At 47.1% G+C, this 11,731-nt stretch overlaps 1 protein-coding gene across 3 annotated transcripts in view; it reads right to left on the bottom strand.

Moving 5' to 3' along the window:
- Positions 1-519: 519 nt before the first annotated feature.
- Positions 520-11,731, bottom strand: part of ACLY (ATP citrate lyase) — a 48,716-nt gene continuing 37,504 nt past the window's right edge. For all 3 annotated transcript variants that reach the window (XM_047845432.1, XM_047845433.1, XM_047845434.1), the window contains 9 exons: positions 9,292-9,419; positions 8,548-8,641; positions 6,206-6,360; positions 4,790-4,940; positions 4,447-4,590; positions 3,200-3,313; positions 2,759-2,841; positions 2,142-2,218; positions 520-1,499 (listed from right to left, as the gene is read on the bottom strand). In XM_047845432.1, coding sequence (XP_047701388.1) covers positions 1,405-1,499; positions 2,142-2,218; positions 2,759-2,841; positions 3,200-3,313; positions 4,447-4,590; positions 4,790-4,940; positions 6,206-6,360; positions 8,548-8,641; positions 9,292-9,419 — 1,041 coding nt within the window. In that variant the 3' untranslated portion in view covers positions 520-1,404. The remainder of the gene's footprint in view (positions 1,500-2,141; positions 2,219-2,758; positions 2,842-3,199; positions 3,314-4,446; positions 4,591-4,789; positions 4,941-6,205; positions 6,361-8,547; positions 8,642-9,291; positions 9,420-11,731) is intronic.

The following is an 11,731-nucleotide window of genomic DNA, read 5'->3' as shown; positions in this document are numbered from 1 at the left end:
TTTAAAATATCACTGGTGGCTGAAGAAATAATGAAAAAGTGGAAGTAGGGGCATTAGTTAGCATATAGATAGAACAGAGGGATAATGAAAGGCTGAATCCGTAAGATGGGACAACCAGAGAAGTGGAAGAGAGGAGGACTCGAGCTTTTGGCTTAAGCATCTGGGTTACAGCTTTGTTCCTATTCACTGAAAATGGAGAGGTACCGATTCAAGGGAGAAGGCAGGGTTGTTTTTTTTTTCCCCCAACATTTTTAAGAAGTTTATTTTTTTAGTAATCTCTACACCCAACATGGGGCTCGAACCCACGAACCCAAGATCCAGTTGCATGCTCCACCTACTGAGCCAGCCAGGGCCCCCCTGAGCAGGGGGGTTGAAGTTAGTGTTTTGATGAGTTCTGTGTGTGTGTGTGTGTGTGTGTGTAGAGATGGATGAACATTTTTAAAATGACATGTAGTGAAACAATTAGCACCGTTCAAAGGAATGGAGAGGAAAGGATATGGATGGCATGAGACAGTAGTGTGTCTTTATTGTTACTATATAGTTTATTGAAACCAAACTGATAATACAGAGAAGAGACTGAGCTGGCAGCTGCCAGAATCTTGCTGGATTATAGATGCAAACTGGCTGGAGACGAATCCTTGAACCCACACTTCATTAGCAGACTGATAAATCAGTTGCATAAATACAGAGGACATAGAACACGAAACATTTCACAGCTTTTTTTTTTTGCTTTGCGTTTCCATTTTAAACATATGTATGTTACAACTTTACATTTTAAATTACTACTCCACATGTTTTGTGACAATGGCTAAGGATGCAACGGTCCCATCCCCCTGACGTAAACAGAGTTTGGTCTGCAACATAGAACATTACAGTGAGATACCAAACAAACCCTTAACACATAACATAACAAAAAGATCTTTAAAAATCAGATTAACACAATGTTCTTCAGGTTATATGAGGAGGAAAGGAAAGTGGGAAAATAAGACATTAGGGATGCTTTAAACTGATAGTACCTTGAGGTCTTAAAAGTTTCATTCTCTTCCTCCAAGGGAAAAAAATTTTAACTAAAGGAAAAAAGAAAGCAACGTCATAACACCCTACAATGAGGAACACTATCCTTACAGTGCTTAGATGCTTCCATATAATAAATACAGCAGGTAGCAGAGCAAAGGTCACAAGTATTGGCTTGGTTTTTATTTCTATGCTTATAAAAAAAAGTACTAAGCTTCCTGGTGTGGAATGAACAGTGTTAGCCTGTGGGTGTCATCAGTGCCTGTACACCAGCAGCTGTTTACATTCCAGGCCCATTTTCTAGCAAGCTCCAGTGCCAGCCGTGTGCACGCTACTTCCCAGGGGATGAGTTCTTGTCTTCACTTCACTGACATATGGTTCCGGGCTCAGTTACATGCTCATGTGTTCCGGAAGAACATATGAAATATCATCCCAAGGGTGACGATACAGCCCCTGCTTCAGCCTCTTCTGATCGAGATAGTGTCCTGAAATGGGGCAAAGGCATCTTTTTGTTAAGAGTTGGTGGGTAGTCGGGGGCGCCAGGGTGGCTCAGTCGCTTAGGCCTCCAACTTCGGCTCAGGTCATGATCTCACGGTTCCTGAGTTCGAGCCCCACGTCAGGCTCTGTGCTGACCGCTCGGAGCCTGGAGCCTGCTTCAGATTCTGTGTCTCCCTCTCTCTCTCTGCCCCTCCCCTGCCCGCACTCTGTCTCTCTTTCTCTCTCTTTCAAAAATAAACAAACAAACAAACAAAAAGAGAGTTGGTGAGAGATCTGCTAAAAGTTTGGCGAGGGGGAGAAGATGAGGACAGAAAATCTAATACAAAAAAAATGAAGTAAATCCAGATCCACCACACAAGCGGATACCAGCCTGGCTAAAAGGCAACTGTGGGATTTCATTCTGTTTGCCTGGACTAGCACTCAGCCATTTCCAAGAACAAAGGAACCATGGAATGAATATAAAGGGGGAAGTTAGAGTAAGAAAGGAAGGATTAGAAACGATGATGAAGATCCTGTGACATCTTCCTAGTAGAAACTTGCCACCCAGGTGTTACAGCTGAACCATGGGGGTGGGGGGGGCTGGGGCGGGGACCAAACCAAACTCTTAATAACAACAACTACCAACTCACCAATGAAGCCCATACTCCTTCCCAGCACAAAGATGCCATTGAGGGCTCCAATGTCAATATATTCATCAGCTTCCTCCCTGCAAACACACAATCAACCTGTGGTTTTAAAACGGCCCACATGACCCCCCCCTCCTCCCCACAGACAGTACGACTTCTGCCCAGGAACGAGAAAGTAGATCTCTTTGGTATCAAAGGAGAAAAAGGGTGCTCTGGGTGGTAGGACTGCAGACAATTTTTGTTTTCTTCTTTATACCTCTCCATACTTTCTAAATCCTCTGTAATGATCATGTATTGCTTTCAGAACTGGAAGGAAACCGCAAGCAAGCATCAATAAATGTAAAGAAGAAGAAAATGGGTGGCTTAATCGAAGTGTCCAACTTCAGCTCATGTCGTGATCTCACAGTTTGTGAGTTTGAGTCACACATCAGGCTCTGCTTGGAGTGTTGTCTCCTTCCCTCTCTCTCTCTCTCTCTCTCTCTCTCTCCCCCTCTCCCTCTCTCTGCCTCTGTCCAACACGCTCAATGTCTGTCCGTCTCAAGGGAGGAAGGGAGGAAGGAAGGAAGGAAGGAAGGAAGGAAGGAAGGAAGGAAGTAGAAGAAAATGACCACAGAGCTCACCGAGTGAAGGACCCACAGTTTCTAAGCATGTCTACAAAGGCAACTCCGATGAAACCGTCTACGTTCAGGATAAGATTTGGTTTCTGGGAAGGCAAAAAATTCAAAGCACTTCTCATCATTTCTCATTTTTTCTTTGTAATTTTCCACAATTACTACTAGTAATAGAACTACAATTTCTGACCACAATTTAAAAACCTCCCACCAAAACATCATAGCTGGTTAGGAAAGAGAGAGTCAGTTCAATTCCCAATGTCTAGCAAAGGACCCAACACCTAGCTGACAGTATGTATTTGTTGAACTTAGTACTACAACAGAAATAAAATTTCCCAGAACACCAGATTTGATTTTGGCTGCACAATCAGAAGCTAGGCTGGCTCTTGTTTTCCCCAAGAAATTCACCCACAACAATGAGTTGGAAATTAGGGATATTTTCTCCTTTACCTTCGAGGTGGTAATCTTCTCGACTTCCAGCGCATAGTCAAGCAGGGGGGTGGCAGGGAAGTGCTGTTTGACATAATCTTTGAGGATCTGCACTCGCATGTCTGGGTTGTTTATCTAGAAAGTGACCCAAAGTTACAGAGGAACCCACCCTGACACTGCCATGAAGAGACCTGTTGGGGGCGCCTGGGTGGCTCAGTCAGTTAAGCGTCCCCCTCTTGGTTTCAGGTCGTGATCTCGCTCAGGTCGTGATCTCACGGATCATGGGTTCAAGGCCTGCACTGGACTCCGCACTGACAGTGCAGAGCCTGTTTCAGATTCTCGCTCTCTCTCTCTCTCTCTCTGCTCCTCCCACATACTCTCTCAAAATAAATAAATAAACTTAAAAAAAAAAAAAAGACATGTTTGTGCTCCTGCCACAGATGAACACAAATGTTTATATTTTATCCAGGAGGTGTGTTTTAGGGACCTGATCCATGTGTCTTGATTCCATGCAGCACAGATTATGACCCTGCTGTAGGGCTTAAGGTTTCTAAAGTCCTCTTGAATCTCACTTGAGCCTCAAAACAAACTGTAGGTTCTGCCTTTTATGTTACAGACAAGGAATTGAGACCTGGAGATGTTAACTGAGTTCAACAACAGGCCTCGGTTTAAGCAGCAGGGGGCTCGCAGCTCACCTACTCTCCAACCAAAAGTCTTAGGTTCTAGCCACGAACCATGCTGCCCAAGAGTTCAGTGGCCCCGGCCTCCTCCAGCTGTAACAAAGTTCTACAGAGTTCTTAGTTTTTAGACTGGCAAGCACTTGTTGGCGTGGGGCAGCAAAGCACCCCTGAAATCTCAAGAAAAGCTCTGCGCCTCCACCGTCTGCTAAGACACCCACACTAAACCATAATCGGTCAGTGGGGCAGAGAAATGGTTCAGATGCCAGCCAACTCCCAACACCCAGTTCCCAAGCAGATAGCACTGCTCCAGTCCACGGCACAGGGCCTCTTTCAGACAGAACATCACACTTATACTGCCACGCTCAGGCTTCTACGTTCCTTCCTTTCTGGAGTCCATACCGACGTGGTTCTAATGGAAATCTATTTAAAGGCATTCTGCAGTATAACGGAAAAACAGCTGCCTGATCTTTGACATCTGTCAACACAGCCAAAGCTTTGCACGTTGAGAGTCAAGGGCCTGGGTGTTCCCCACTAAAATAATGCCTCCACCTGCATGCAGGTCAGTCCTTCAGGAGAGCCACGACTTACCGATTTCACTCGGTGACCAATGCCCATAATCAGCTTTCCTTCCTTCTTCATCTTGTTCACAAACTCCATGGGGATAATGCCGCTGTCAAAGGCTTTGCTGAACATCTTGGCAGCTGCATCCAGGGCACCCCCAAACCGGTCCCCCTGTAGGACAAGCAAGCCCACATGCCCTGAGCTGGAAGAGACTCCCTCAGCTTCGCAGACCAATCCAGCATGCCCTGAACCGCCCCAGCACGGGGTTTTACACTCTGAGGCTCCTTCTAGGACCCTGTGACAGCCAAGTGCATGTCAGCATAACCATGTGTCCCCTACGGATCTCATCTCCCGGGAGGCCAGTACTCACAATAGTGAGCAGCCCCGAGGTGAGGCTGGAAACCAGGTCCTTCCCAGCCCGAGCACAGATGATGGTGTTGTGAGCCCCAGACACGGCTGGCCCGTGATCCGCTGTCACCATCAGGCACATCTCAATGAACTGGCAGGCATACTTGGGCAACCTAGAGGGGGAGGAAAGGGGCACTAAGACGAGGGTTGGAACAGAGGCGAGCCGCTGAACAGGAGCTACGCTGACCCACAAAGCCAAGCACCTGCTGGCTCCCATGTCTACTACTGTATCAAGCAACTCTAGAGGCAAAAACCTCCAATTCTTGAGCAGCTCCTAACTCACTGATAGCAAATACTGCTTTTAATACAGAGTTAGCCACTGGGGGTTGACAATCTCTTCTTTAGACAATGGCTTCCAGCATGAGTCGTTGCAACAGAATTTAACCTGTACTTATGACTTCCTTCTACGTGCCATATGGAGAAGTGAGACTCCTGTCCCTTTCCCAGTGTAGTAAGCCCCAGGTCTCCTGCAGTGTTCAACCTCTCAACTGATGATTAGGAATGAAGTCTGGGGGCGCCTGGGTGGCTCAGTTGGTTAAGTGTCCGACTTTGGCTCAAGTCATGATCTTACAATTCGTGGGTTCGAGCCCCACGTCGGGCTCTGCACTGACAGCTCAGAGCCTGAAGCCTGCTTTCTGTGTCTCTGTCTCTGCCCCTCCCCCCCGCCCCATGAAGAAACACTTAAAAATTAAAAAAAAAAAAAAAAATGAAGTCTGGAGATATAGGGATGCAAGAACAGACAGGGAAATCTGCAGAGGTGTTACAACGCCATGAACTTCTCCCAGGAAGGGCCCAAAACTGGGCCGAGAACTATCTCTGCAGCTGAGGGCATGACACAAACCAAGACATTGGGCAGAGCCCAAGGCCACCCCAAGCCAGGGCTCTGTGAATTAAGTATTATTCACTGGCCCCCTTGCCCAGCTGTCAGTCCCAGGGGAGGGCTATGTTTGGGAGTTGCAGAGAAACCAATTTATTCTAACACTCAGGCTGATAAGAGAGACAACCTAATATATAAGGTACTTCATGCCTATTTAGCAACTCTATCAGGCCTGCACTCTGAGCTACCAGACCCATCCAGACCTCTCTCAAGAGGCCTACATTTACTCTTATTTCTTTAAGAGTGCCAAGGACAGGGGCTGATCCAAGATCCCTGATGAGGTCACTGCTTTCTACTTAGTTGAGACTGTCCTTTCTGTCCTTGGAAGACCCAGGAACAGCCAGTATCTCTTCTGGCCTTGCAATTGATCTGTGGCCATAAAGATTAGTCCTGGACGTATTCCCCAAGGCTACCCAGCCCCCACTCCCTTTTCAGGGGAAAATCCTTAACTCTGAGTCAAAGATGGCAGTGTCCAGCCATCTTCTGACCTCCATGCCTCACCTTCTCTGGAACCAGAGGAGGCCGAGGACCCCGCCAATGCCCATCTCTTCCTTGAAGACCTCGGTGATGGGCATGCCCGCGTAGATGAGCTCCTGTCCTCGCTCGTCACAGATGCTGGTCATGAATGAGGCAGGTTTGCGGATCAAGCCCAGCTCCTGAGCAAAGATGGGGGCAGGGGGAAGCAGCACGATATGACCACAGAGATTCTTCCAGGACTGCCTCACTGTCTGCACTGCCAGAACCAAAGTGTTCCAGGTACCGACGCTCAAACTCCTCCCAAGAAAGAAGCACAAAAACCCTTTCGTTGTATCATTTCAGTCATAGAAAATAGGAGTGCCATGTGCGATTTCCACCCACAGGTTCATTTTCGCCTCACAAAGATGTCCCAGCAGAAGCCAACCCAAACTCACCCGGCTTAGAAATGCAAGAATGAATCTGAAGGGAAATTTTTCTAGCACTCCACGTTCAGTTGCCAAGCCCCCACCAAAACGTAATGAGCAGGGGGCTGTGCAAATAGGGGATTCCCTCAAGATGTCCTTCACCCAGGGGAAGGGACTGAGCTGAACTTCCAGCTTCTACAGTTGGGGTACAATGGGGACATGGATGCCAACTCTGCATAAGCCCATTTCTCCAATTATCCCTGATCAATTTTCATTGTAAAATGCCTTTCTGCCTTAGTGTTTGTCAGTTTAAGGGCCATCTGTCTGGCCTTTCTCCACTTTTATCTATATATAGACACATGGAGAATACATAAAGTGTTTTTGTGTACATAGGTTTTTCATAATCGTGATATACTATCTCATAATACTCCATTTACTCAATGAATTTGAGCTCCATAAATGAAGGCACATACATAGATCTGGTTCATTCCTTTTAACTGCTGTATGATATCCTATCCTATGGCAAAACCACAAGTTAGCTGTTCTTCTGCTGATAACCATCAGGTGGAAAAATCTTGAACACATTTGTGTGAATGTGCGAGCACTTCCCTGAAATAGCTTTCTAGATAGGAATTACGCCATCAGGTGTGAGCACTTCTTTTCTTTTCTTTTCTCTTTTCTTTTCTTTTTTTAGTAATCTCTACACCTAACCCGGGGCTTGAACTCACAAGTATCAGATCAAGAGTCGCACACTCCACCAACAGACACAGCCAGGCACCCCAGGTGCCAGCGCTCTGAAACCTGAGATTACCCAATGGCCTTTCAGAAAGGGTGGTGCCAAGTTCCACACCCACCTTCAGGGAACAAACGCACAAAGTTCCTCACACCCATACAAACACAACATATTATCAAAGAACTGTTTTCTTTGTTGACCTCAAAAGGGGAAAACTGGTATCACAGCTTTTACTTTGGCACCTTCTTATAATGAGTGAGACTGAGCATTTTTTCAAGTTGAAAGGCCATTTCCTACCCATTTTTGTAGTGGTCTTTTAAAAACTGATTTCAGGGGCACTTGGGTGGCTAAGTTGGTTAAGCGTCCGAACATCAGCTCAGGTCACGATCTCTGTTTGTGAGTTCGAGCCCCACATTGGGCTTGCTGCTGTCAGCACAGGGCCCGCTTTGGATCTTCTGCTCCCTTCTGTCCCTCCCCGCTCTTGCTCCTGCTCTCTTTCAAAAATAAATAAAACATTGGGGTGCCTGGGTGGCTCAGTTGGTTAAGCGTCCAACTTCGGCTCAGGTCATGATCTCACAGTTTGTGAGTTCGAGCCCCGCGTCGGGCTCTGTGCTGACAGCTCAGAGTCTGGAGCCTGCTTCGGATTCTGTGTCTCCCTCTCTCTCTGCCCCTCCCCATTCATGGTCTGTCTCTCGGTCTTAAAAATAAATAAAACATTTTTTAAAAATAAATAAATAAAACATTAAAAATAAATAAACAAATAAAAACTGATCTGATCTCAGAGAGTTCTCGTGTACTTCAAACATTAGCTCTTCATCTCTGCCGCTTAGACAAGCAGGCAGAGTAGACACTCTACTTCACCCGGAAACCCCTCAGCAAGTGCAAACAACTCTAGGGGGCGTTGTCTGTCCTCAGCCCCCATTTCCAACCAGGCCACAAGGCTGTGGGACATACATGCTGCTCTTCGCCCTCTTGGGCCCTGTATCTGTTTTACCCGTTGGTCAGAAGGGGCCAGCTCACAAGCTCCAGCACACAAGGAGGGGCTGGAATCAAAGAATACTTGCTGTGGGTTTTTTCTAATCTATGCCCTTGGAGTAGAGCTGCCGTCGGGGGAATGGTTTGGAGGCCAGAGCAGTGATTACAGGGTTGCCCCCAGCTAGTAGGGCAGGGCCTGGTTTCCAGGGACTGCAGCCAAATCAACAGGAAACCCACCCCTCAGCGAAACCTACCCTGGCCCAGGAGTAGTCCATTGGCACCGTTGGAGGCGGCACCTCCTGAGCAGGTACGATGACTCCTTTGGCCACAAGATCTTCGTACACAGACCTGAGAGGCAGGGGAAGGGAAGGAGAGAAGAAGACATCCGTGTGCATTTTATGCCTCTGGGGTCTTCTAAGCCATCCTAGGAACGTTGCTCCATCTAACCCCAAAACTCCAGGTTTCCTAGCTTTGTAGCCCCTCCTGACAATGCCCTACACCAGGTGGATTCCTAAATGAAAACAGGTTCTGGCCAAGACTCTCCCTCACCCCCCCACCCAACCCCATGGGGCTTTATAGAAAGCTGAATCTGGAGGCCAAGGAAGGACAGAGGGGAGGAAGGAGAAGACACAATGAGTAGCCATTGTTTATCAATCAATTAGGGCTGACACCTTCTAAATGTTTCTATGCTCATCTCTTATTTAAGGGACAGCCAAGTAGGTAGGCTCAGAAAGTGAACATGTTTTAATAGCAGTCTGAATGGCCTGTAATTGCTGTGCCTACAAACAAAACAAAAACCGAAAAGAGGATAAAGATTTCAGACTATCTCAACAGTTACACTCCACACCTAACACCTCTAACACTCCAGCACGCTGACACACTGTGTCACCTCTGTGTCACAGCAGCTGGTATCCTCGGGGGGGGGGGGGGGAGGGGGGGGGAAGGGGGTGTTCCGGAAAGGGAACCGGAGGCTGGTGTCCTCCCCACGGTCCACTCACTGGATGATTTCTCCCAGTTCATCGAAGCTTGGGGGCACAAACACCCCTGCCTCCTTCAAAGCCTGGTTCTTGGCTACTGCAGTTTCAGAAGCCTGGTTGGCACAAGCTCCGGCATGGCCAAACTGTACCTGGAAGGCAACGGGGAGCAGCTTTTACCCAGTTTGTGAATCCCTCCGGGGAAAGGCCACAAAGGCTCCGGAATGTCGGTACCGATTACAGGCCGGACCCTGTTAAACACTCTATAGTGAACCGCCTCATTCAAGCCTCACACAGGCTCATTCAACAGGGACGCCAAATAACGCTCAATTTACAGAAGAGGAAACTGAGGCACCAAGAAGTTCAGGAGCTTACTGAGGGTCACACCGCTGGTGTGTATGGGAGCCAGAACATAAAGCCTGGCGGCCCAACTCCACAAACACCTGCACTCAGCTCCCCCTGCCCCCCTGGCAGCGGTTGATGGGGAGGATGGAGAACGGCTGGTAGTTGTGAACCACTGTGAGAAGTGAAGGCGCAGGCTGGCAACCAGAGGTTGAGCTGATCCTCACAAACAGGATCTGATTGTCCTGCACATACTTTGTAATAAAATAAGTCCAATAAAAAAAAAAAAAATCTCACGTAAAAGTACAAATTCCTAGCTTCTTTTTTTTTTTTTTAAGTTAATTTTTTTTACGTTTATTTATTTTTGGGACAGAGAGAGACAGAGCATGAACGGGGGAGGGGCAGAGAGAGAGGGAGACACAGAATCAGAAGCAGGATCCAGCCTCTAAGCCATCAGCCCAGAGCCCGACCCGGGGCTCGAACTCACGGACCACGAGATCCTGACCTGAGCTGAAGTTGGACACTTAACCGACTGAGCCACCCAGGCGCCCCCTAGCTTCTTTTTAAAAAGTCACATTGTGGAGGGGCACCTGGGTGGCTCAGTCAGTTAAGCATCCGGCTTCAGCTCAGGTCATGATCTCACGGTTCATGAGTTCAAGCCCCGTGTTGGGCTCTGTGCCAGCTTGGAGCTCGGAGCCTGCTTCAGATTCTGTGTCTCCCTCTCTCTCTGCCCCTCCCCTGCTAGAGCTCTGTCTCTCTCTCAAAAATAAACAAACATTTTAAAAAAATTATTAAAAAGTTTTTTTTCTAAGTCAGATTGTGGGGCGCCTAGCTGGCTTAATCCATGGACCATGCCACTCTTGATCTTGGGGTCATGAGTTCAAGGCCCATGATGGGGGCAGAGTACTTAAAAAATAAAATGGTTTTAAAAAAATAAAAATAAATAAATAAATAAAAAGTCAGATCGTGCACCACCAGGTCTATATTCCCACAGGGCAACAATCACCTGGAGCCGATAAGCAATGCCCCCTTCTGCCTGGGCGCACAGTGAGGTAAACTCTAAGCCCAAGGGCACAGGGGGTGACTGGCTACGGGAAGGGAGCAACAGGGAAGAGAAAACCAACGCGAAGAGCTAAGTAATTGTGTCTTTTGACCACGCAATGGGGAAAATGAGGTAACGACATGAGATGTACTACAAAGCCCCAGTCAGGGTGGGGTGAGGCAGGTAATCATAAAAATACTTAATCTGTTTGAATAACTACATCCACTCACTCTCCTATGTGCTTTACTCACTTCATCTTTCGGTAGCTACGGCTACTTCTAATAAGAAAAGAAATAAAAGTGGTAAATAAAAGAGGTAAAGTAACCTGCCCAAGGCCACACAGGTAGGATACGGTAGCATCTGAAGTCAGGCAATAGGGCCTCTCCCAGTGCTCTTACCCACTAGGCATAACAAAAGGGGCCTTAAGTGTTGAAAATCAGGTCTGAACTACAGCTCTGGTTAGCAACACCCAACCCAAAAACGTATGCTTTAAATTGCAGGCTCCCAATGCATTCTTTATAGGACTGAACCTGCATGGTGGAAGGGGTGGGAAGGAAAAGAGATTCTATATGCAAACAAATAGAAAATGCTGAGTTCAAGGAAGTTCAATAGGTTTAATTCTGAGATTCCTCAAAGCTAAAATCAAAGTTTTAAAAAGGGAGGTTACACTACATATTCATAATTTATAGAAGCTCCCCTTTCTGGTTGGTTTTTGTTTTGAGGACCACTGCTACTGGACCGGTGTTCTATGGAACACAGTTCTGAAAAGTGCCACCTCGCCAATACCCCTGGTCTCTACTCCCATTGCCCAGTTCTGAATTCTGTCTTCCTGAGGAGCAGACTCTGCTGGCCAACATGTGGAGATTTTGTTGTATACCTATCTTACCTCCTCTACAGGGCAGAAAGTTCTGCAAGGTCATGTGGCCTGTTTAAGAAATCAAAAATCACTCATTAGCTGGGTAGTCACTGTACTATACTCCATTTGTATACGCCTGAAATTTTGTAATGTTTTAAAAAATTAATTGAGGGATGCCTGGATGGCTTAGTCCATTAAGCATCTGACTCTTGGTTTCGGCTCAG

Source organism: Prionailurus viverrinus, unplaced genomic scaffold, assembly GCF_022837055.1.
Source record: "Prionailurus viverrinus isolate Anna unplaced genomic scaffold, UM_Priviv_1.0 scaffold_35, whole genome shotgun sequence".
NCBI lineage: Eukaryota > Metazoa > Chordata > Mammalia > Carnivora > Felidae > Prionailurus > Prionailurus viverrinus.
The sequence above is the reverse complement of the archived record's forward strand: the minus strand, read 5'-3'. Positions and strand labels throughout refer to the sequence as shown.